Raw genomic sequence first — 26,009 nt, forward strand, 5'->3', positions numbered from 1 at the left:
CTTCGCATATAAACTGTCATATTGATGACTCAATTTTAAGAAAACCCTTACATTTAAATGAAATAATGGTAAATCTGTCACCCACTGGAGAACCCAAGTGCTTTTAATAGATGAGTATTTTAAAGACTGTTTACTGAGGCTGGTGATGGTTGTTGGCCAGTTGAAAATGTTGGTAAAAGAGAGAGGACTTGATAGTATTAAACCTTCTACAGCTCTTCTGATACGAAATAGGTAGAGGGAAATTAAAGATTGGAAAGCTGCAAGTTTCCTAACTCCATGTCATACCACCTGTTATTAAGATCAAATCACCTGTTACTAACATAGTGTTCTAGCTGGCAGCTCTTTAAATTTTCGTAAGCTTAGAGAAATGTTGAGGAAATTCGGGTTTTGCAAACAGGGGTTTCCTTATTGAGATTCACCTCATTAAAAAACTTAGCTTTGTAAGCAAATTACTTCTGCTGGGCATACCTGGTTCTTATGCTGTTAGAGTAGTTGGCTGGTTTGAGGGGGGGTCATTTTTTGTGTTTTCTTTACATAAAATGTAAAATCAAACAAAGGTCTGGCAGTAGTAAAGGCAACTGTTAATCAAGAAAGATGTATTTCATTGCAATCAAAGAACATTTTAAAATGAAGCTTTTACAAGTTGTCTACAGATTTTGGGGGTCAAATCTCATAATGGGAAAGAAGATGAATTGGAATTTTGGGGTTTTTTTTTCAAGGGATGCTGCATAAAGATTCTTGAAGCAAAAGAAAACACATGCATACAAAAATATATACAGTAAAGTGACACCAGAGCTGTAGATTGGCCTCAGTGCATTCTGCACTCACTGAGAAACAACTGAGCAGCAGATAGGTAGGAGCTGGGCTTGGGGTATGGGCAATCTACTCCACTCTTCAATTAATCTCATTACCTTTTTTTTTTCTGGGGTTACCTGAGAAGTGGTCTGAATTTGGTTTTAATATTTTCTTAGTACACAGAACTTAGACAGTATAGAGCACAAATATTTTTTATCAGATATTGTTCTTGTTCTTAAAAGCCCATCTCTTTTTGCATTTGTTTATTAATAGGATTATATGCTCTATATATTTACTCTCTAATGTAGCCTCAAAACAAAGTGATGTTTAGCCCAGCTGTCTTTTAGGCAATATTGCAGCAAAATATTGTACTATAAAATAATTAGTTGCTTCTTTTACACAAGCATTTGTCTATTACAGATTAAACTTTTTGACTTTTATTAAAATTCTAGTTAGAGTGTGATTCAACTGTATGTCATGAGTTACACAAAACCAGGTGAAGCAAGTTACATTATGATCTGTCAAGAAATGCTCTTTCTAAAAGTGAAACTGGGTCATCAAGCTATCTTTTGATGTAAAAAGCTGTGCTTCACTTAATTAGGATCACTGGTGAAAAAGAAGGCTTTGCAAAAATACAGAAAGTATATTCTGTCACACAGGTCCTTCCATAGAAGGTGTATTTCAGTTTGGTACAGCATTGCTGTAATGTACATAATAATGGAACAAAATTTTGTTGAAATTATACTTTAGTCAGATGCTGGCTTCACATTACAATTTGGTGCATATATAGACTGAGCAAAATTACATTTGCTGTTAGCTTTTTCCTAGTCCTGGCTAATTTCTGTTTTTACTCCCATGTTGCAATATAAATATGTAAACTGATTCATGTAGCTGCAGATTATTTCTCCTGAAACTCAGTGTTTTTGTTGTTCCTGCTGTAGTTCTAAAACAAATAAATAAATAAATGTATATATATGTGATTACAAATAAAGATAGGCTGCATGTTAAAACTGCTGGTGACATTTTGATGCAACCAGCATTTTTTAAAGATAAAAGTCCATATGCCAATACTATTATTAATATAGATATTAACTCTAACAGGATTTTTTTTTTTACTGTTTAAATCTGGATTCATTAAATTGCTTGCACAGCTTTGCAACTTAAAGGCTGGTGTTAGCCTTATTGACTTCCAGTAACTATTTATATCTTTGCAGTGAAGAAAATAAATAATTTGCCGGTTTAGACTTACACAAATTCTGTACCATTCCTAGTTTTATGGCAACTAGAATAAAAGTATTGCCTTTATAAAATGTTACCAGAATAGATTTAATAATAAATTTTGGATGCAAATTCATTTGCTTCTATCTAGCACCTTTTAACTTACATTTTTGATTACTTCATAGGAGGATTGTTTTATGGTGTTTTGATTAAATGTTCTTACACACGTTGTGTGTTCTTGGCACAGTACAAAGATATAATTTGTGATTTTAAAAATGAAACATCTGGAAAAATTTCTTTGAAATGTTAGTATTGAAAATGTTGCAGTGTTCAGTAATTCTGATTTATTAAAAGTTGCTCAGTAAGACAGTGCCACAAATCTGGCCTGTCATGAGGATAGTGTCAAAATTCCTGTTAGTCATTGGTTTCCTTTATCTGTGGCTTTTGTTTGAGACTGTTTTTCGAGTTGGAAGTTATTTTGTATTGCTAAGTCTGCTTTATATTATTTCCTTATTTGTGAAACTTTCCAGTGCAGCTGTTGCAGGATCAGAATGAACCAACCATTCTGAAACTACACCTGTAACAGTCAGATTTATGTATGTGTTGTCTCAGAGAAGAAATAATGCATTTAGTGGGTTTAAGACATATTATTTCAAGGTAATTTTGTGCACCTCAGCACTGCTGTGCTTTCCTTCTGTTGTTCCTTTCTCCAGTTTTTCTTCTAAGTGTTTCTAAGTGTTTTGCTTATCTGTGTGAATTTAATTTTATTTGAAAGCTGGGCTTTATGCACAATGATTCTTGCTTCTAAAAGAGATAAGTGATAATCTTTCATTCAGTGGGCTCTGTTGCCATTCAGAAACTGCATTGATAGATTCTGAACAAATTACATGTGGTTTGTTCTGTAACCATGTCTCATGCCTCATGTTATGCTGTGCATGTACACTTCACTTAAAATTAAGTATCAGCATTCTCTGTATAGTTCTCTCTATTCCTCTTTCTTGGTCAAATCCTTGTAAACTGAACAGAAAGCAGAGCTGCCTTACCAGTTGGCAGTAAAGTCTCTCAGAGCAGTGGAACAGGTAGTAGACCCCATGTTTCAGTCAGTTCCTGTTTTATCCTAAACCTGACACAGGGCATCAAAGAATGAAACTCTGACAGCCTGGACATGCTGCTCTTTTATAAGGTAAATGTTAAGAGCAGAAGCCATTAACCTTACTTTATAAGCAGTCTTGACTGACTTGCAGAAAGTCACTCTACCAACCCACAGGACCTAGGTACACCAGCTGTCTGGCTCTTTTCTCTGAAAAATATTTTAAGAACCAGTTAAGCCACCTAAATGGCAAATTTGAGAACAAAGTCCCACTATACAAGCTTATGATCTCATTGAAATAAATGGGAAGTTTTCTGTTTGCTTTATTTTAGTCCCTTTGCTAGTCATAAGGAAGTTAAATGGATAGTTGCAGATTTAAGTGATGTCTTAGCTCCAGAAAACCAGCAGTTATTCTTTGTGTTGAACTCCTGATTAACTTGATTATTAAGGCACAAGGACAGACTGGAAAAGGAGTGTGTATTTTTTCAGGGCCTGGGGTTATTCAAACTAACCAAAAACCCACATGGGGTCTTCTGTCAGCACTTGTTTTCAGGCCATGGTATAGAAGCAATGATTCTCAGGGTAAGTTGCTGCCAGAAATCCTGAATTGGTAAGAATTATGAAAACTGTGGTGACATTTGTTCAATGTTTGGTTTGTGCTGTTCTTGTAGGGCTCCCAGTGACTTTAATATTCAGACAGAATAAACATTTGGTTTTAAGTTCATAATAAACTCAAATACAGTTTCTATAATGGAAGATGTGTTTCATGAAATCTCTGTCTTGGAGGAAGATGAATGACATCATAGGCATAAATGACAAATGCTTCCCAGGATCCACTTCACATTTCCTGGTGAAGGAGTTATTTTACCATAATAGTTTACTATTTGTTGTCCATCATTGTATCTTTTCTATATGAATGGAGGAGCCAGAAGAAAATTGGATGATTCACCTCTGTGTTTCTTAGGCCAAAAGTCTTTAATTAAATTTGAATTGAATTGCTGGAGTCATAGTCACTATCAAATGTAATTATGTTATTCAGACCCCTTTTCCATCATGACTTTAATCCAACTCAGGGCTGTGCTTTAAAAAAAAATAAAATATATATATATATGTAGACAGTCCTGCACCTTTTTCCTGCCATCAACAGTTTGAGCTTCATCTCTTCTACCCAGACTACTGATGCTATGTTCTATGCCACTAAAAGGAAATTATCCAAGCTGGAAACAATTTTTTTGCTAGTTTAGTTTTCAAACACATTTGTTCCTTCTTTCTGAGTTCTCTGATGCAGTTACAGTACTTATCAGTGTAGGAAGAGGCAGAAATAAACAGCTGAGAAGCAAAAGAGGTGGCTGGACTTCCCTTTCAGAGGGAGCTGGGAGTCATGGCTTTTACATTGGCCATCTGAGACTGAAGAGGCTTCTTCCTGGGAAAGCATTTGATTGCTGCCTGTGATCTTGCTGTAGATCAAAAGCATGGGCCAGGCCACGATTAATTTGTGGTGCTCTGACCCTGATCCCTGCAAGTGGTCTGTGAAACCACTGGACAATTTTTTCACAGCCCTTATCCCTGACACAATTCCATTCAGCAGCAGGCATGCTGGAACACGGGAGGCAGTAAGAGTGCTCAGGCTGATACTTGCCACTGCTTTTGTTAAAAAGGTTTTTGATACCAGTGGCTTTTAGGTTATATTAGTAAAAATTTTGTTAGATTATAAAAAAAGACAGACAGTAGTCTTTACATGAGGTGACTCCGAATTAAAAAAAAAAAATTACCTGAACCCTCAGCAAAGAAGATTTGATCTGGTTTCTTAATGTGTATTTCAGGGGCATTTTTGCATGATTGCTGGAAGGTAAAGGGTAACTTTTCTTGTTCATCTTTCTCTCCATCTGTGTATCAGTTACCTGCTGGGTTTCCAGTTAAGCAGCAGTGCCTGCTGTTTTCTCAAACCTCTGTCATTAGGGATGATTGCTGCTGAGGGCATTACAATTATTTGTGAGGTTGCAGCAGCCTTTCATTAGTAAATGAAGCATCCTTAAGTGACAATTTCACCACAAGTCTTGAATGTGCTGGAATTAATGAAGGCTTAACCATCTGGCTCCTATTTCACTTTGTGCAGTTCCAGACAATGTGACATAAGTGTCAGCAGCTCACAAGGTGCTTCCTTTTGTGCCTTGTAACACTATTCTGCTGCAGAGGACTCCATGGGAAGAGCTGCTCCTCCAGCCACTTTATCTGGAGGAGATCAAGCAAACTCAATAATTGATACGTGCAGGACTGATAGCAGACCTGGATATCTGAGAAACTGTCTGCCTGCTTCCGCTAGCTGTGAGCATTTGCTTTTCCCTCTCCTTGGAAGAAGAAGCAGGCATCTGGCCAGAACAATTCTCCATTTAGGAAAGAAATGCTTTTTCATGGGTTAACTGAAGAGCAGGCCTGGGAAGAGCACTCAGAGTATTTGTATCTACTCTTAAATATGCTTTCCCAATTCTCATGATATTATCTTGTCACTAGGTGGTTTTAAAATATGATCTTTTTTAAATATGTTTTCATTAAAGGAGGAAAACTACTGAGAGCTGAATTCTCAAGTAAATACCTTGGCACATCCCTGGGTCTGTGAGAGAGGCAGATAATCAGGTGAATTTTATGGCTTGGTTGTTGTTCCCTGCACAGAGAACTTCATCAGCCACCAGCTCCAAGACAAGGAGATGTATATTCTCTGAATTTGTGACCTGAAACTATGTTCTAAACTGATTTTCCAGTATTTGATTGGCACCAGTGTTCCTAGTTTTGGATGCAGGGCAAAATTTGTCCAAAATACATATTTAAAAGGTAGTGGAGGTTTGGGTATTTTCTGTTAACAGGGTGGAACTGATTATTATGGTTCCTTGGAGCACCTGAAATTATAGATTTTTTTGTGACTAGTGTAGAACTACATGAAATACAAACTGTTTCACTGAATGGTTTGTTTGTGAATTGTGAATTCTAGCAAATTCAGCCAGCTCTGCTTTGCATTCTAGCAAGTTGTTTCACATTCTCTGATGCCCAAGGTAAAACCCAGTAGTTTGCCTGCTTGCTAGAGCAGGGGCTCTTTTAGCCATGTTGGCAAGATGAGTTAATAACTAATAAATAAGTACATGAATTTTATTAATAAATAACTTGTCTCTAATAGAGGAATATTCCAAGTTAAAGATATTTTTCCTCATGTGTTTATTATTTCTATCTTTCTAGATCCATTTATTGAATGTTTTGGGCCTACATTTTTTTGCTTTAATTTTGTTTCTGTTAATTCCAGTAGAGAATGGTGAAATGGAGAAATATTTTGGCTAGCTGTTTTTTTTTCCCATTAACAATTTATTTTTTTTACTGATAGCCCTCACCTTAGGCTACTTCTGTTATTTTGTAGAAGAAATTTCTTTCTGAATCAAAAGCAGCTGTTACACTAATGGCTTCTCTCATGCTTTTACAAATGGCATCTTTAACATTTTTCTGCCAGATGGAGTTTCCTTCCACAAGCTTGAAAAATAATTTTTTACAGTTGTTTCAGTATTTCTGTAGTACAATAACACATTTTATGTTTTTTTTAACAGGATTGCACGTTCTTCACCCGGAAAGAAATTCTTCGGTAGGTAAATTGTATTAAATTTTTCCTTTGTGATTTGTATAGAAGGGACTAAATCTTTCTGACTTGTGATGAAACCACATCAAGTCAGTTTTTTTGCAGTAATGAATGAGTCTGGGACTGGATTTAAGATAAACTTAAAAATGTGTATAAGGGAACATACAGTGATTAGGTTAATGTCAATGTCAATGGCTTTTCTAGGGATAAGCCATTGAACAGCTGAGTGCCACTACTTTTTACGAAAGGAATTTGGTGCTTTTCTTCTCAGCTGTACAAGTGAGGACACATCCTTCAGTCAGCACAGGTTTTTGGTAAGGAGTCACGTGTGGGGAGAGCTGGTGGAACGTGAACAGTAGAGTGCTGAGAATATTTCTGTACAAGTTTTCCCTCCAGAAAGCCAGAAAGATATTGGGATTGCTGTTTGCTACAGAAAGGACTTGAGTGTTTTGTGTGCTGGACTAAGACAAACTGAAGTATTTTCTGCCTATGTATATGCTTATTTCTTGCTCTGGAACCTGCCCCTCTTGATCCTCAAACCGTTCAGCTGAGTGATCTGTAGCCGTATGATGTAGATCCTGTCCTGTTAGTACACTTGTTGTTTATCTTGAGGATTTTTTCCCCATTAGAGAGTGAGAATACATTTATGGTCTGATGCTCTCAGATGTGATATGAAGGCAGTGCAGGCTCAGCTCTGCTTAGGTTGAACCGAATTTCTCCTGTAGCTACAAAGTGTGGTGAGAAAATCCAGTAAGGAATAACCTTAAAAAAAAAAAAAAAAAAAAAGATTTTTTGAGGGGTTTTGGCTGGAGTTAGTCACCCTGGCTGGCTCACCATCTATTTGCATGACTGTTATCAAGGACAAGAGGGAAGGGGCAGGGGCTGTGTTGGTGGGGATGAAGGGATGAATATGGCAGCTCCGACTTAGATCGATTTCTACTGATGTAAACCAGCATGAGTCTGCAATTAGGTGAAATGGGCTAAGTGGTTTTATCTGCCCCTACAGGAAAAGCAGCCCATCAAAAACCTGAACAATAAGTGCATTTTCCAATGGCTTAATGAGCTGACTCAGCTCTCAGAGGGATCAGATGAGTGCTAAAGCTGGCACAAGAGCTGAGGAAAGGATAGGATAGCAAGACACAGCATTTCAGTACCAGTAAAGTGTTAGATGGGCTTAGTCTGACTTTAGTGTGTAAGACTCTGGTACCAGCATCAACTTAAGTCAACACAAATATAGGCTGCAATCAAAGGAGTTGAGGACACTATTCTCCTCATAATCTGGGTGTGGATAACTTGCAAATTATCAGGAAATAGAATCATGGAATCATTAAGGTTGGAAAAGACCTCTAAGATCACCAAGTCTAACTGTCCTCCCTATAGTCCATAGCCACTCAACCATCCACTGTAGCACCTCAGCTACCCATCTTTTGAACACCTTCAGGGATGGTGCCTCCATCATCTCCCTGGGCAGCCTGTTCCAATGTTTAACCACTCTTTCTGTGAAGAATTTTTTTCTAATATCCAACCTGAACCTCTCCTGGTGGAGCTTGACCCCATTTCCTCTTGCCCTGTCACTGGTCTCCAGAGAGAAGAGGCCAACATCTGTCTCATTAGAATCCATTTATTTAAGATAAAAAGAAGTGAGCACAGAATAATCAAAATGCATCTAGGAAAACAAAATTAGATTGCAGCAGAGGCAAGCATGCCTGAAAGAGAAAAATAGAACCTGTAGATCAGTATCAGTGTTCACTAGCTATTTATCACCAGGAAACCTAAATACACTGTTAAGTCTTTATTAAAGATGGTTAATTTTGGTAAGTGATTAACACAACTAAGAGAATTCACTCATGGGTGAATTCAAGAACATCTTAAAGAATGTGAGGTGATGTAGACATGTTTATATTATTAGTGACTCAAAACATTATCTAAAATACAGGACAGCTGACAGATTTTTAGGGTTGCAACTGATTTCATGGGTAGCTATGTGTTAGGGCTTTGAAAATCCCCCCCTACTTTTTATAAGAGAGAATGTGGAAATGATACCAGTGTCTCAGGACACAACTTTTGGAGTATGGAAAGATGTTGTAACAGACTGGTAGATAATCAGTTCCTAAGTGCCTAAACATAATATGTGCTCAAAGGCAGCCACTGAGGATTTGTTAAAATCACATCTCTCCCTTTGAGGAGCTGCTCTTGTGGATAAGTGGTAAGAAACAAATGCAACACAACTTTGTTTTGATAACATTTTATATAGTTTTCTGTATGTGTTATTTGTAAGAATGGTAAGAAACATAGAGGTGAAGAGAGCTGGAGACATTGTGAAGATCAAGATGAACTTTTTCAACAGTGTTCAATATATTAGAAATTATTGGACCTAAAATGAGCAACAGGAAAACCATGCAGTCAGGTACCAAGAACTGATAAAATACTGCAATTGCAGAATGCAACCTAACAAAAAAAAAAAAAATGGGGAAGGGGTTAGTTGATTTAAGAAGTGAGTGTAATTTTAACAAACAAAAATAACCCCCACAAAACCTCCCAATTCTCTTGCAAAAAAAAAAAAAAAAAAAAAGGAAATACAGTTCCAGGATGCATTGACTTCGGTGTTGCATATAAAATGGGTGAATTCCATTCCAGTCAGTATTGCTGGGTGCTCAGTGGGAATGGACTGTCCAGTTTTGGGCATCACCATTCAAAAAAGATTTGTTGGACTGGAAAATGTCCAGTAGAGAGAAACAGGAATAACAGAGAATAATGACATATGAAGAAAGGTTAGAAAAACACTTTATTCGTAGCAAAGGCACATGGGAAAAAATGGTTGAGTGGTCTCTTGTAAGGCAGTATTTCCCTTACTTGGTTTTGTAAATTTGATTTTCTAGCAGACAAGCTTTTACTCCAGGAATAGTGTTTATCTGCCAGCCAGCCCATCTGTTTCTGTTTCTCCCCGTAGACGAGTTCAGTTTGGCAAATACCCAAGCATTCAGACACAGGTGTTTCTGCATGTCTGTCCTTGCCAAAAAGCACAAAATCTGTAAATTAAAGTTGTATAGCTTCAGCCTGACTTAACCTAGCTCAGGGGAATATGGCATTAAATTACCAAGCTGGGCACCATCTGAACATTCAGCAAACCTTAGAACCTTTTAAAGTTAGTAATTCTGTTGTATTCTCTTCTGTGTCTATTTCTTGGCATGATTCTGATGGGTGGAAGGTGAGGTGCAGAGGAGCCCTTCTACCCAATCCATCTGTATGCTGGATTTTAAATGTGAAACCTGCCTGGGAGTTAAGCTGGGGAGAAACGCAGTGGTTGGTTTCCTCCAAGTGTCTGGAAAACCTTCCTTAAAAGGGAGCAAACACAGCAAACTGCTGGAGATACATCTCAAGTTGCTGTGCAGATGGAGAGAGGGGTTACACCAGGGCTCCTCTGTGAGCAGCACATCCTGATGTTCAAAAAGTTTGGGGTTTGTCTGCAGAAAGGGTGAATTCCCCTATGCCAGCTTTGGGGCAAAAACGTGCCAAGAGAATAAAGTTTGGGAGAACACAACCTTTGGGAATCTTCCTAAATTTTGTGCAAGAAACTCCATACAGCAAGGACTTATATCCTGAAGATGCTGTTGATCATCTTGTTAATTATTTATGTTTCTGTTCTTGTTAACAATGCTTCTGTAGCCCCTATGGATGAAGGAATAATAATAATAAAAAAAAGCTTCTAGACAATTCCTGCATTTCCCATACCATAAAGCTTTCTTTTATTTTAGTCAGGTTGCAGCTGTTTTGGTCTGAATGGAACCCCACTGGACCACTGTGGTACTCGGTCCTGTTCTGGGCTGCCCAGAGATCATAGAATCACAGAATGGTTTGGATTGGAAGGGACCTTAAAGAGCATTGAGTTCCAACCCCCTTGCCTGGCAGGGCCACAGATACGGAGCTGCTGAGAGAGTCTGGCAAAAAGCTGCTGAGCTGGAGCTGGGGAATCTCAGGTGAGGGAAGGCTGAGAGAGCTGGGACCTGGGCAATGCCAGGAGGACAAAACCATTGGGGACAAGTGACAGACAGGGAGCAGTGGGGACAAACTTGAGAAATGGGGTTAGGCTCTATCTCACCTTTTTTACCACATAAAATACTCACAAGTAGAATGAAAGTAAGCATAAACAGAATAATGCCAAAAAAGTACCAAAATCTGTGGGGACAAGGGCATCGTTGGTAAATGAAATTTATCATTGCATTTGTCAGCACATTGCCTCCCACTCATCTGTGGGAGGAAAGAAAATAGTAAACAGTGCCAGCATTTTCCTCCATGCAAAGAAAGGCATCCTGGCAACATCCAGGGATGGAAAAATACTTCCACATGCATCTAGAATGTTCTGAAGCCACTATCACTGTAGGATCTGTAGTCACTTGTACGAAGACATTTAGGGCTGGTGGCAGGTCTTGGACTTCTGGATGTACATAATGATCTGCATAGGGTAATGGCAACCTTTCCAAATCTGTATGTTCAGACAGCACTGCAAAACCTTACATTGCTCCCCTGGCAAGGCAGAAATGTTTCTGTGGCTGGGGTAGATAGCTCAAACAGCTTTAGGTTATTTTAGGATGTGTTTCTTCCTGATGGGCACGCTGAGTCCAAGGGCAAAATCCTTTCCTCTCTAGGTCACAGCTGGCCCCAATGTGCTCAGATCACCCTAAGTGCCATCCTCTTCTGTTAGAACAGGAGAAATATTAGAGCCTTTACTGCAAAGGTTTGTTTATTTTCTGTTTATTGAGAGATGGGTCAGAACAGTCAGCAATCTGTGCATTGCCAATTGGTGCAGCATGTGGGAGCTGGTTACTGAGTCTGATGCACAGCACTGGTCAGAGGATTTGGTCCAAGTATGGAAGTGGCATCACAAAGCCAGGTAGTGATGTATTGCATAAAGGCAGGAGGAATATTGGTGTGAATATCCCTTGCATATACTCGTCTTTACATTTTGCTATAGAGTAATGATCCAGCAATGCATTCAGTTTCCTTGGCAAAATAAAAGGACTTGCCCAGTGTTGTGTGAGTTACTTGAGTAAATGGAAGTGTTGCTGGGACTGCATTTCATTGTGATGTGGATTTCTCAGAATCCTCTAAGAGGCTGAGGCACCTCTGTTATTTTTTTCAACCTGTTTTCTATGAAATCTGGTCATTTGAGAGACTGGCAATCCAGGTTGTTGTAAAACAGAGCATAATGTCCCTGAAGAACTATGCAGCATGAGGAGCTGTTAGAGGGAAAATGTGTTACTCTAGTCTGTTGTTGTTTGTTTGCTTGTTTTTTTTCTTTGTTTTATTATAAAGAATCGTGGAGCTTGTGTAACCTTCTGAATGCTGGCTTTGGAACCCAAGTTAGAGAAATTTTGCAGCCTTTTTCACTGTAAGATTAGGTAACCATGCCATGTCATCCAGCTATACAAATAGAGATGCAGGATCCTTGCAGACAAAAGCTTGGGAAAGGCTGTTTTATTGCTGCAATTTAGTTTGCAGGAACTGGGTCACAGCTACTTCCTACAGTCTCATTTGGATGCTTTAGTGTGAAATCCACTCAGGTGGAAAGCTCTTATGCCTACAGATCTTTGAGCAGTTTGGTGAATTAATGGGAGACTTGGTGGGAGGAGGAAAGGACATCAGAGCTGCCCTCAAATCTGCTGTTAATGACTTAGACATTTCTGTGTCCATCATCTGCCTTCCCGCCAGGTTTAGTAGAATTCTGCTGAGCTTGAGGTAGTTTGCTGGAGGGCTGGCTGGTTCCTACTGCCTGACAATCCCTTTCTGCTCATCTACAGTGATGAAAAACACTTAACTGCAAATGGAGTCACTGAACACATTTTAGCAGATTTCTGAAAAACTAAGTATTTCCTTCTTTGACTCTAAAAACTGAGTTCTCACAGCAGATGTAGTGTTCAGTTCAATGCTTCTGGCTTTAACTCCTTGCTGAAAGGAGAGAGGAATCAGTTCCATCATTATCTGTGGCAGCAAACTGCAGGAATGTGTTTTTATTGTTTCTTTTGACATTGCTTTTATTTAAACCTCCCATGCCTGAAGTAGTAGGAAAAGCAGAAAAAGAGGGAGTGCATCAGTCATGGGTAGCTGTACTTACCATGGTGCCATCAGGTAGACAAACTGTAGCTGCTTTGTTCACAGAAAAATAAGATTGCTTTTATTTCTTTCTATACCAGAAGACACAAATTAGGTGGTATCTGTGTGATGAGAGAGGCAGTTGTAACATCTAATGCAAAACCTAACTTCTTGCAGTGCCTTTAACCTGACAGGTAAGAAAAATGATATCCTTCTATCAGCTACTGGAGAGTTGGGATTAATTTCAGTATAAGCAGGTGATGTTCACTTCTGTGGACAGAGTGATAAATTCTGTCATCAAAAAATGCTGGGTTTACTTTTTACTGACACTGTGGATTGTGAGGAGACCCAACCTCTGTCCTGAACGAGGGATGTCAGTTTGCAGCTGGTAGGAGTTGGGGCTCTGCCCTCTGGGATCTCTGCCCCTCTAAGGTCCCTCATTGAAATAAGATTGTTGAATCTAGGATGCCACATTGCAACCTGCCAGGTGCCCTACAAGAGTATATCTTATGTTAAAATTATATTACTTGCTCTGTAGATATTGTTTCAAAATTTCTTACTTCATTTGGTGAGCATCATTAAGAAGCTTTGGTATTCTTACCAAAATAGCACTGAGTACCAGATCACTGTGAGTCACCATGGAGACAGTGAAATGCTTCTTTATGTACCCATAGTAAGTATTTTTGTTTTCTTCACATTCAGTCTCTATTGGAGGAATACTAAAGTAACTTCAAAACCATACTGTTGTGGTTATTTCTTTTGTTAACATTAACAGACACTTATTTCCTCTTCCAATATGGTTGCATTTCAGTATTTTCTGTCATTTTTAGATTTCTGTCATATGTTTGTTCCCAGTAGGAACTGATTCAGCTATTTATTTTTGTTTTTACAAACAAGAGATTGGTTCAGAGCTGTTTATTAAAAATTCTGACCAATTCCATACCTTGGTTTTTAGATTAAGATAGCAAACTTAGTAAGCTATGAAACACAGCTCACTTGTTCCATTCCCTTCTGTGCCTTCTGAAAGCTGTTACAGAGAACTCCTTTAAGATGCCCAGCTCAGTGTCTGTATTCATAGTGCTGCTGGAGGAGACAGAACAAAGACAGGAAAGTCTAATACTAGAGAAAGTAGGGAAGAAAATCATGGCATTTACAGGAAGCTGGCATTGCCAGCAATGCATTGCCAGTGTTTTGAAATGTTGCCCACAATGCTCAAGCCATTCCTATAATGAATATTTTGTTTTATTAAAGACTAGAACACCATTTCAGTATTCTAGCTTTAAAGAAAAAACAACAACAACTAAATCTGGAGATGGATATTTCTTTTGAAAGGTTTGAAGTGCCTTAAGTGCTTTTAAGCTGTTTTCCCCCTTGTATTTAGGGGGATCTTTGGAGCTGCTGTTTACAGCAGAGAAGTCAGTTCCTAGAGTGGGAATGGCTGTTGCATCTTGAATTACAGAATATTTATGAAATGTCAGGGTGAGCTGTGCAAGTATTGCTGGAATATGCTTAGCAGTGGGTATTTCATTTCCTGTATGGCACAATGTATTGATGCACAGAGTCAAGACCTTCCTTTCATAAGATCAGACAAAACATGTTTCCACATTCCATTTCTGTGTTCTTGGTGACACATAATAGTCATGACCAAAGAGGTACTGAGAAAAGAAATGCCTAACAGAGACAGTTTTTATAATTTATTGATATTTAGCTTCTAAACCTTTAGAAACATCAGTGTATTTCATGGCCTTTCACTCGTCCTTTCTCAGCTCCCTTACCAAAGCTATAATACAATACTGTTAGCACTATAAGTAAGCTGTAGAGAGCGAATCTTAACTTTTTGAGTGTTTGGCTTGCATCTCTCAGGATAAACACTTGTGTATTGCCTAAAAAATATACTGGTTTGATGAATAAGCTGAGCCAAGAATGAAACAGAAGCACGTGAAATGGAAGGAAGTGAAAATGGTCTCCGTGCTGGTGTCAGCCACTGCTGGAAGTGTAAGACTAAAGCTGGTGTGTTAGTGAGGCACAGATAGGAAGAACCCTTTTTTTGTAATGAGAAGCAAGGTCTGGCTGTTGTCTGTAGCATCATAGTTGCATATTGCTTGGCTTTTAAATTCTTTGAGCTGTTAGACAACAACTTTTTGTTGTGTAGTGCACATCAACCAATGATCTGCACTGGGATATGATCCCTGGATCATTCTCACAGTGTTTGTTCATTGATCCAGGGCTATTTCTTTGGTGCATGCACCTAAGTGGTGCTTCAGTGTTACATGCAGGTAGTGTAAAACCCTACTTAGTTACACAGGGGTGTTAATATCAGTTCTGCTGGATACTGCATCAAAGCCCTCTTTTTTTCAAAAAGGTGGGAATTTGGTAGGCTCAGACTTGTGCACTGGAAATAATAATTAGAGATGCAAGACAAATTTGTGTCTGATTAGTGTATGAATGGGATTGGTTATTTTAAATTGGTTATTGGCTGTTTTTTTCTGCTTGTTTACAGGTTACATGGCCGATACTATGAAATGGCACCAAACGTTGTGCCCATGGACTATACAAAGGACCCAGATGTTAAACTACCTATGCAGCTTATAATAAACATGCCTGAGCTAAAGGTATCACTTCTGACTGCTTACAGACTTTATATTCTTAAGTTATGTAGCTCGTCTGCCAGAGGTTTTGCCAAGTGAGTTTGACATCCTGAAGCAATGTGGCATGCTGAGGTTTTCCCCTTCCTGTTACATTTCCAGGGCTAAACCAGCACCAGAACCTGGAAAGTATTTAGGTGGATGTCTTTCTTGTAGAGAGAGTTGGGAAAGATGCTAAAGGAAATCAATAGGAAATAAAATAAAATTTAGCAGTCTTTGTATATATTGATCTCATAGAAGTCAGTGAGATCTCTGTGTGAAGAGCTGGTTAGAAATCAGTTGTTCTTACCTCAATGTGTTGGCAGGAAATTTGCCAGAAGTGTGCAGAACATTGCTTATGAAAAGTAAAGATTCCAAAATTGCACATAAAAATTAAACTGTAAATTTTGAAATCTTATACGTAAAAAAATGCAAGGAAAACTTTAGACATCATTAATTTTATTGTAAAAGCAATAAATGCCACTGTCATCAACTGAGTACATCTGCACTGAGTTACTAAACATACTCAGGGATTTTGCTAGGGCTGGTTTGCTGATGACCTTCCTTAAGAGTATTGCTTAGGAACTGAATTAATATATACCTCACTGCTGGTTAAATAATTACAGAAACCTGTCATATGCAATGAGTTGTTGCTAGAGCTTTCAAGCAGCTGATGAAAGCATTATTTTGTAAGTTATTGAGCCTTTTAACTCCTAAAACTACACAACCCCACCCTAATTAGAATCCAGGTCCAGGTTAGTTCATATCAGCTGTATGCAGGTTCCAGGTGCATGTCCTTGGCTGCCATGGGTGTAATTCCCTCCTCTGCAGCTGGCAAAGTCCACCTCAAATAAAACAATTGATGTTCAATAAATCATGCAGTACCATAGTTAAAGAAAAACTCCTTATCTGTACTAATTGTGTTACATATTGTGAAGAAGCAACAGGACATGAAAGTAGTGTAATTGAAGGTTTGTTTTATGAAACAAACTTTATGAAGTTTTTATGAACTTTTAGGATCAGCAGCATTCAAGAAAACATTGTTTTTCAACAGTGTAAAGTATTTAAATGTGCTGCTATGTCTGTGAAAGCCTAATTTATGTGCCTGTATGTACTCAGTGATGAAAAAAGTGCATCTAGGGAAGTATTAATGGAGCTTTAAAATAGGGGGTATAAAGATCTTGCTGAAGAGTTCTTTTTGTTTCATTCAGTTGCATAAAATATTACGTTAACTCTTCAGATAGCTTAAAACTATTTCACATAATTTTTGTGAAACATAATATTTGTGTTATTTTTTCTTAATATACAAATAAGGCAACAGGCAAAATGAACAGTATTTTGCAAAATTACCCTGTATTTTAACTGCATCAGATTGAGTCTAGTTTGGAGATAGAAACAAAAATTTCAAACTTGATTATCTAAAATTTGCCTGAAGACATAATTAGGCATCAAAATCAGTAACCTGCAAGAAATTACCAGCACAAGCAGACCTAATTAGGCCCTTGGGCTGTCTTGTGAAGTATAGGCTTAAATTACTCAAGGGATCTAAAAGTTGGAAAATGGAACATTTGCTCTAAGTCTTCTTTGTTCTATGCACCCATTTGATGATGGTATGAAATGAATCATAGCAACAGGTGAATAGAGAACAATTATGCACCACTTTTCACAAGGAGTTGTTATGTGAAATTACAGGCAGACAGCTGACATAAGGTGAATATATTGAGGGACTCATTCCCACAAGACATTTTGGCAAAGGCAGCATTCATCTTCCAAAATTATTTAAGTGCCTTTAAAGAGCAGAATTCCATAGAGTGCTCCTGAGTTTTATGATCTGTATGTAATATTTAACTCAGAAAGGGTTTGAAATATGCATTGGAATCTGCTGTATCTTTTTCTGACCCTCTGAATCTTGTCTTACCTGCTACTGGTTCCAGTTTGATTTAGGCTGGTGGGTTGGATGGACTGGTAATTTTGACAGTTCCCATATTGTAGTTTTTTGCCCCTGAGAAAGAATCCCTGGATCTACTGGATTTATTTCAAATGTCCCACTGAGATTTGTCTGCATGATTTAATTCAAGGACCTGTTGCTCTTAGCAGTTACCTGGAATCAGTAATTTGAAGCTTAGCAGCTAGTACAAAAGGAAGAATGTTCTTCATCTTGAAATAGAATAATTTTCTTGGTTTCTTGAAGTGCTGTCATGTTGGATGGAAACCTGTATGCAGAGATGCAAATTAGTGCTGTATGGTGCACAATACAACAAAAATTAGGAATGGTCTACCTATGTGAATATAAAATAATCATTTTTTTTAGTAGCTGCCAGGATGGAATAGCATGGACTTCACAGCATCTAAATACATGGGAGCATGTTGAGGTGTTCTGATAACATATATCTGATAAAATATATCATCCTCAGGGGTTTTTGATTCTTTCAGCCATCACTGCAAATAAGTTTCTCTCTCTCTAAAATATCTGCAACTCATTCACCTCTGCAGGTGATTATTCCTTAAATTATAGGATTATTCCTATTCCTTAAATTTTTATTTACTATCTGTAGGATCCTGATAGTGCCACCTGAAATTCTCTGGCTCAATTATGACTCTTCAGAGTTTAACTGCCAGGTGGCTTTTGAAGAATCAAGGCTGGGTTCAGAAAAGAAAGCAAGAAATTATAATTGGACTGGTTCTGTTTTGCTTCAGTGATACAGGATTGAACACTTAAGGAACAGCTCCTCCAATGGAAACCTTGGGGCTGGCAGATCACTCCAGTTACAAGACAGCCTGGTACTTAAGCTGAGATACAAACCAGAAATTTTACACTGGACCATGATTAGATTTTGAGACACAGGAGCAGTCTCACTACCTTAGCAAACTTGGGCAGTAATGATAACAGACTTCCAAACAGACTCCTGTAAGTAGAGTGAGTTGTAATCTATCTTCTTGCACCACATCAAATCTGTAAAGCTTTCAGACTCTGCTTTAGAAGATGTTTCCAGGATAATGGAACTTTTCTTTATTAAAATAGCAGGACAAAGTTTACTGTCAAATTTTGTAATCTCTCCCAAGTCTCATAAGGCTGTGGAAGAAGCTTAGAAATATTGCTGTCAAACCACTGATATTATTTGGGGAATGCAAGCAGTTCATAGAGGAAGTACTTTCAATAACTAATGAGCTTGTTTCCAGGGAAATATCAGTTAAAGGAGACTGGATCTTCTTCCATAACTCTTCCATAACAAAAAGATTTTAAAATAGCACCCTAGGATCTCAGTTGTAAATTGGGGTCAGTTATAAACCTTGGTTATGGAGTGTTTTGTGATTACCTGAGCAGATGGCAGGGTAGGGGAGACAGTCTATCATCTGAACTTTGTTTTCCAAGCAGTCTTGGTAGTAACTCTAGCTCACACACTACTAAATAAAAAATAAATAAAAAAAAAAAAAAAAAAAAAAAAAAAAAAAAAAAAAAAAAATTAAAAAAAAAAATTTAAATCTTTTATCTTTGCACCTTGACCAGCCTGCTAAATAAATTCTTGTGGTGTTTTCTTTCTTCAGTAAATTTTCATCAAGGTGAAGACAAAGCCAAGATTTAAATTTCTTAAAATAGAAATAAATGAACTAAATGTCTATTGAATTCTAATAAAATTAGGGATAATTTCAATGCACCTGGCTTTTTTCACCTACACATTACATTTCTAGTTACTGGCAATGTTGAGCTCAATACCACTGCAGATTCTGACAAATGGATAGAATCAATAATGCACTTTTCTAAATTAGATTCTGCTCCTATAAAGAAAGATTTTTAATGCATGCATGAATGTTTTGAGCCCAGGATTTTTCAGTTTAAAAAAAAAATGCTAAAGGTCACTCAGTTTAATTGGTAATGAATTATTCACTAATTATTCACTTACTCATGATGCTTAAAAGTTGAAAGTCAGGACAATAAATAAGTAAGGGGCAGATGCTTTAAATTGATTAAGTCTACCATTACACTGAGGTTAACAGAGGTAGTTTACTCCATCTGCTTCATTGTAGTCTCTGATCACCAATTTTGGCAATCTTGGTTGCATGGGCAGCAGTTTAATAAATTAATTTTAGGGCACATGGGCACCTGTGAGATTGCAGCAATTAATACTGCACACCTGTAGCAGTGAGCTGGGCTGTTATGTGTAAGGTAATATAGAAAGCAAAATGATTTCATTAAAAAAAAAAACCAAACTGTTTTCACTGACATAATCTCTGCCAGTGCCAGATGTGGGGATGTAACCTGAGGATAGAGATTATGAACATCTGTAGAAGTGGGTGGGTGGGTGGATGGATGGATGGATAGATGGATATATGGATGGATGGATGGATGGATGGATGGATGGATGGATGGATGGATGGATAGATGGATGGATGGATGGATATATGGATGGATGGATATATGGATGGATGGATGGATATATGGATGGATGGATGGATGGATGGATGGATGGATGGCCATCTTCTTTGTGACACATACATCCCTCATTGTCAGAGTCTTTCATTGGTGTGTGGCCTGTCTTCGGTTATTGTGGTGTGGAGCAGTCTTTCTGTCAGAAGTTGGTCATAAAAGGACTTTCTGGAGGGGAACCATTTTTGTTTCATTCACTTTACAGTCTGTTGCTTTCTTTTTTTGGCTCAGGCAGTAACTTCATTGATCCTCAGAGGCCCTGGCATTAGCTGCAGTGGTAAGGCAGTTCATAAATCCACACTGCTGCAACAGAGCCATCAGCCAGGGCAAAGAAAGGACACACAGGGAACAGGGAATTGCTCCCACATTTCAGAACCAATGTTAACACATTATTTTTGCTAAGTCTAAACATGAATGCATGTGAGTGGCTCCCCAACAAAATGAAAAAGCTTCCGAAAATTGTAACAATTTCATAAGTTATTTCAATGAGTCCTCAATTTCGGAGCTTTTCATGTAGTGGGCTGTGACACCTGATAGAGCTCCCACTCTTGCTCTGGCCAGTCTTCTGCAGCTCAGCCTAACTTTCCTTGTCTCTGCATCCTGTTAGCAAGTTTTAGTTATGACAGGATGTTTTACCCATTTGAGGCCAATCTTCTTGCTTGCCCAAAGTCTCTTTTTCACTGTGTGTCTCAGCAGTACACTCTCCCCATGTGATGAGTGAGGGCCATTTGCACTCCATTGAACACCAGATCTGTATCTGCCTGATGGTTGTTACCAGCATTATCTGCATTCTCCTGCTGTAGGCAGAGACACAGGTTTAGTTAAAATGCTTTGTGTTCCTCTGAAACACTATTGTAGTCTAGAATATTTCAGCACTTCTGTTTGCAACCAGAATCTTGGGTTGGCAAGTCATTGTGACCAGAGTGCAGCCTTCAGAAAAAAAGGTCAGCTCATGGCTGGACACTTCTGCTTTGTGACAGGATCATTTTTTTAAGATATAAACACATCAATTTAGCTGTTCCTTAGCCTTGTTTTGGAGCAGGGTTTTCTTAATCAGTGTCCTTTAAGCACTGCAGAGAAGTTTGGCATGAATATAATAATCTACACAGTTTTGAGGAAGAAAAAAAGGGGGACACCCTCCTTCCGAAAAAAAAAAAAATGAGAAGACAAAACAAAACCCAAAATAAACAACAACAACAAAATCCAAAGAAAATCAAGGCAAAAAACCCTACAAACAAACAAACAAGCAAAAAACAACAAAGAAGAGTGCTTTTATCTTTTCCAGGAACAATATGCTCTTGCACTTAAAATAATTATGTTTCCCTTGCAAAGCACCAACCTTTCCTGTGGAGGTCTGGTATTGAACAATTTAGTAATTTTTATATTAATGTTTGTCTGACAAGAGTTAATTTCTACTTTCTAGGAATAAGTCCTGAAATTTGGGAAAGATTTGCTTCTGATCAGTTTTGAACAAGTCCTCATTAAACCATAAAAAAAATTTCTAGTTTTCAGTAGCCTGCAGAGCAGACTGCTTTGTGCATGGAAGTATTTTCCCTAATGTCAGTGGGGACTTCTGTCCAAATGCAAAAGAGAAAATGATGAACATGTTTCTGTTGATGATATAAAACAGAAGCATGTCCAGATTCTTATTATCTTGGCCTGTCTTACAACTTGCAACATCTTATTTCCAAAATGCAGTCAGCTTGTGAAAATAAGATACAGTGCTTTAAATTAGTTTGTCAAGCTGCAAAACAGATGGGACAAAAGCAGTGCTTTTCTAGAGCCTACAGTGGAAATTAGAGGACAGGGGAAAATAATAAGTGACTTGGTAAGATTTAGCTGCAGACTTAGGAATAAACCCTGTAACAGCTTCTTAAAACACTAATGGATATGTCTTGGTGTATGGTGTTCTTTGTGTGCTGGAATAAAGACCAACAAAAAATTGCAGTGACATCAAAAAGTTACAGAAACAATTATCTGAGTAGCAAAAGTAATCCTTAAAATGGATGGCACATTTAGGAGGATTATCTCAAGGCACTATGGAAGCATCAATCTGCAAAACAGCAGTTTTAGCTGTATCAATTCTTTATTGCTTCTGTCTCCCCTCATTATTGTGAGTAGACAGAGAAAGCTTTTAAACAAGACAAGTGTAAGTCTAGTTCTAAAAGTTTTCTTTTTAAAAGCAATTAGTGCCTAAGGGAAGACAATCTAGGAGGGAACAGTATTGTTTTCCCCTTTACTCCCTTCCCCCATAGCTATTCCTTTAAATATGATGGAACCCTAATCTGTGTTTTTTAGAGTAGAGGTAATGAAATTACAGAAAGGATGTGAAAAGTATCTGTGAAGGTAAACTAATACTTTCCATTGTGTAAGCCATAGATATACTGCCTGAAGACACATAATATGAGAAAGTTAACGGGAAGAAATCAATATGAGGAAAGATTTTATTTTTCATTTAGGTTTTAGAGATCCATTTGGTAAAGAGTTACTTAAGTAAGCTTGGGTCCTTTTAATTCGTCACTAATTCATCTGTATTTTCAAGATCTCTGAGAAGCCAAATAGATGATTCATCTTATGCAGCTGCAATATGCTTATTTAGTCAGACATCATGCCTGCCATTTCTAATGCAGAAAGTCCTGGGTTTGATATTCACTGCTGATAGGGATATTTGCATCTGTGTACTCCCTGTTTGTTACCCAATGCTGCCTCTAAGATGTCAGTTTACAGCTGTTACCATGACACTTACTTCTGATGAGATTTGGACCAAAGAAAGCAATGTAGCATTGCAGAACTAAAAAAAGAGAGTTTTTCTAAAATGTTTTATCATCCACTCTGGTATTTAGCATTCTCTAATATTGAACATTTCACAGATGCACCTTCTTTTTTTCCTCTGTGTGCCTTTTGGAAGGAAGTGGACTTGTTCATATATTTCAGCCCAAGTGAATTTTACTTTGACTTATTAGTAAACTGGCAACTTGAAATAGAATTGCTTGTTTTCCATTGTGTCTCTACATACCACAAAGAGGCATCTTTCCAAGCACTTGAGTCAGATACTTCAGCTTCAGCAGTCCCTGCAGATGCACAGCTGCTATACCTTCCCACACCATGCTCATGATGTGAGTGATCCTTAGGGATCCTTTTACAGTGACTTTCTCTCAGCCATCTGGCTGATTCTGGGGTGTTGTTTTTCATTTGGAGACTGTTGAGAGATGTGGCCCTGCTGTTTATTATTTTAAGCTGTTGTCTTTATATTTTCAGGAATCCCTCTTCTGTGCTTCACTTATTTTTTCCTTGGCCTGGGGTTGTCTTCACCTGAGCAGTGAGCTCAGCCAGATGTATTGAGCTCAGAGCACAGGGAGTTTATTCATCTCCTACATTTTGCAGTCTGCAGGCATTGCTCCCTCTTGTGAAACTGCTTCAGTCATGGAACACTGCAGGAGTGAATTTAATATTCACTCCTTTAATGGGTTCTCCTTTGAGCTTGTGCCTCTGTGGTCCCTAACCGTTGAAACATCCTTCTTCCTGGCCACGAGCTCAGCCAGAAAGACTGGAGAGATCTTGGCATTTAGCAGTGAATTCTGAATCTTCATTGTCTTGGGAAATCTGCCTTCCAGTGTCTGTTTCCCAGATCTTGCCCATCCTCAGAAGACTGACGGGAACACTTAGGTGGGTTGCCCTCAGATGGATGTTTGCCGTTTGGCAGACTCCAACTCATTCCGGTCATGGAAGTGGTCATAGGGCATCAACTGCAAGACCCAAAGACATCTTCTTAGTTAGTTAATGTATCCTGAGTGCTTTGTTGTCATTAAAGAGAAACCTGACAGAATCCAGTGTGTTCTCTGAGGATGTGACTGCTCAGGATAGCTTCTGGGAAGAAGTATCTCAGAGTTCCAGCTGGGATAGCCACTGGAATTTGGTTTTAAATTTCCCAGGTGACATGACCTGACAAGTGTTTGTAGGAGTGGTATAGCCTGGATCAATCCATGTTCCCAAATGTCTGACCACTTCTCTGCACTTGTCCCAGAACACTGCAGAAGATCATCCCATGGGATCATCCAATCTACACATTGACCAAGCACCTGAAGAAAAAAGGAAAATTGCCTTTTAGAAACTGAATGTTCTTGAAATGTCCCTGTGCACAGTGACACCTCACATTGCGTGTTATGCTTGTCTTTTAGCAAAAATCCTTAAAACTCTTTCATCCTTTGAGGCCATAACAAAATATATCTCAAATGTTTTATCTCTGCGGCGATGACAAATTTAATTCTGCTTCCAAGTTCCCCCTGTGATTCCAGTTGAACATTTTCATCTTCAGCTCTTGTTGTAAGCTGCTGCACACCATTGAACAGTTGTTGAATTTCACTTCAGAGGCAGCTGCATATTAGTGGGAAGTAGCCCAGTTCTTGCAAGGCACTTAAAGTTCCTTTAATATGAAGGCTGCTGCATAAGTAAACCCCATCAAGCTGTTCCTGTAACTCCACTTTGTACATGCTGCTTGTATTTTCTTTGTCTAAAGGTATGCAGAAAATGCTCTATGGTTGCATCTGCTCTATGTATGAATTATCAAGGAAGAATTAAAATAAACTGGAAAATAACAGTTTCTGGTCATTTGCCTCTTAAATATAGCTGTTCTATGAACTTTCATTTAAAATAGTTGGATGATTAGGAATACCTGTTACTTAATTAAACTTACAGAAAAAAGAAATTAAATAGGTATACAGCTGGGCTCTGAGCTTTCATAAGATCACCTCTTTTAAAGCCAAACAAAATATTGCATGCATATTAAAAATATGCATTATATGCTGCCACCAAAGCTGTTTACATTTATAGGAGATCAGTGTGTTAATTGAAGTCTGGGCTACAGAGATCTGTATGATACTCCTTACAGCCTAAATTATGTTTATGTCTTTTATTCTTATTTAACTGGACTGATTTTGTTTTCCCAGTTTTATAGATGTAGCTACAAACTCAAGTTTTATATAGCTGAAGAATATTGGTTTATTACTGTAAAAATGTTGGGTTTGGACTTCGGAGTCCTAAAGCGGCTTTTTCTTGGTTTTGCCTGTGTATTTATGGGTCTTATTCAGAATATATATATATATATATATATCTTATATAATTTTTATATGTAATAACATATTATATATATAGAATACACATATTCTTTCTTATAAGTAAATATATGCATATCTATATCTATATCTATATAGATATCTGATATATATATCATATATATACATACATATACTTATAAAAATATCTATATCTATATATATCTATATAGATATCTGATATATATCATATATATGCATATATATATTTACTTATAAAAAAGAATATGTGTATTCTATATATATAATATGTTCTTATTACATATAATAATTATTGTATAGTATATTATATATCAATTATACATTGTATTATTGTATTATTATACAGTTATTACATATAATATAATTATATATTATTCTCTCTATATATATTCTTATTCAGAATAGTCTTGATACCAGCTGTGTTGGTGGGGTGCTAGAAAGGACCTTAGGGTCATACCCCATTAGAAACTCTGGAATTTGTAGTCAGTAAAGCCAGAGGCTGGACATTGCCATGTAGCAGAGTGAAAAGGAAAGACTTTTCCACAAGATCCTAGTGGGATGTGGCTCTGCATCACTGATGAGTGGACATGGTTTGGTTAAGGGTTGATTGATGGTTCCACATCAATAAGGTGTGGAATGCAGATAAAATGTTAGTTTTTTGGTGGTATTGTTTTGCTGGCTTTCCACCTGGATCTTTGTTTCCATCCCCTCCTGTCATCCCCTGTTTCTGTGTGCTGACTTCTTAATTTAGGAGCTGTGACCCTTAGTCTGACACCCTGTCAGGAGCTGACCTGCAAATCATCTCCATACTCTGAGCACTTTTACCCTAAGGTTTATAAAGCAGGTGTCCCACACAGGGGAAACAAGACAAGCATCAGTTTAGAGAGAATGAGGAGCAGTGGAGCTGAGAAAATCAGAGTGAGAAGTGGTACTGCTGTGTTCTGCTGACACTTGCTGCTAAAGCATGCAAATGTAAATTTTTAGATGCATTTTGGAAAAAAAACCACACTGTCTTCAAAGAGCCAGCCATGGAAATAAATACTCATTAACAGGGAGA

The 26,009-nt window shown here is 37.9% G+C and overlaps 1 protein-coding gene across 5 annotated transcripts in view; it reads left to right on the plus strand.

The window, feature by feature from the left end:
* The window catches only part of CIB2 (calcium and integrin binding family member 2), a 43,375-nt gene that overhangs the window by 9,255 nt on the left and 8,111 nt on the right, over nucleotides 1-26,009 (plus strand). For 4 of the 5 annotated variants that reach the window (XM_071754673.1, XM_071754675.1, XM_071754671.1 and 1 more), the window contains 2 exons: nucleotides 6,691-6,725; nucleotides 15,310-15,421. In XM_071754673.1, coding sequence (XP_071610774.1) covers nucleotides 15,332-15,421 — 90 coding nt within the window. In that variant the 5' untranslated portion in view covers nucleotides 6,691-6,725; nucleotides 15,310-15,331. Of the gene's footprint in view, nucleotides 1-6,690; nucleotides 6,726-11,307; nucleotides 11,455-15,309; nucleotides 15,422-26,009 lie in introns of those variants that run through there. The other variant, XM_071754676.1, reaches the window with a different exon arrangement.

The sequence above is a fragment of the Heliangelus exortis genome, chromosome 11, assembly GCF_036169615.1.
Source record: "Heliangelus exortis chromosome 11, bHelExo1.hap1, whole genome shotgun sequence".
In the NCBI taxonomy this organism is placed as follows: Eukaryota; Metazoa; Chordata; class Aves; order Apodiformes; family Trochilidae; genus Heliangelus; species Heliangelus exortis.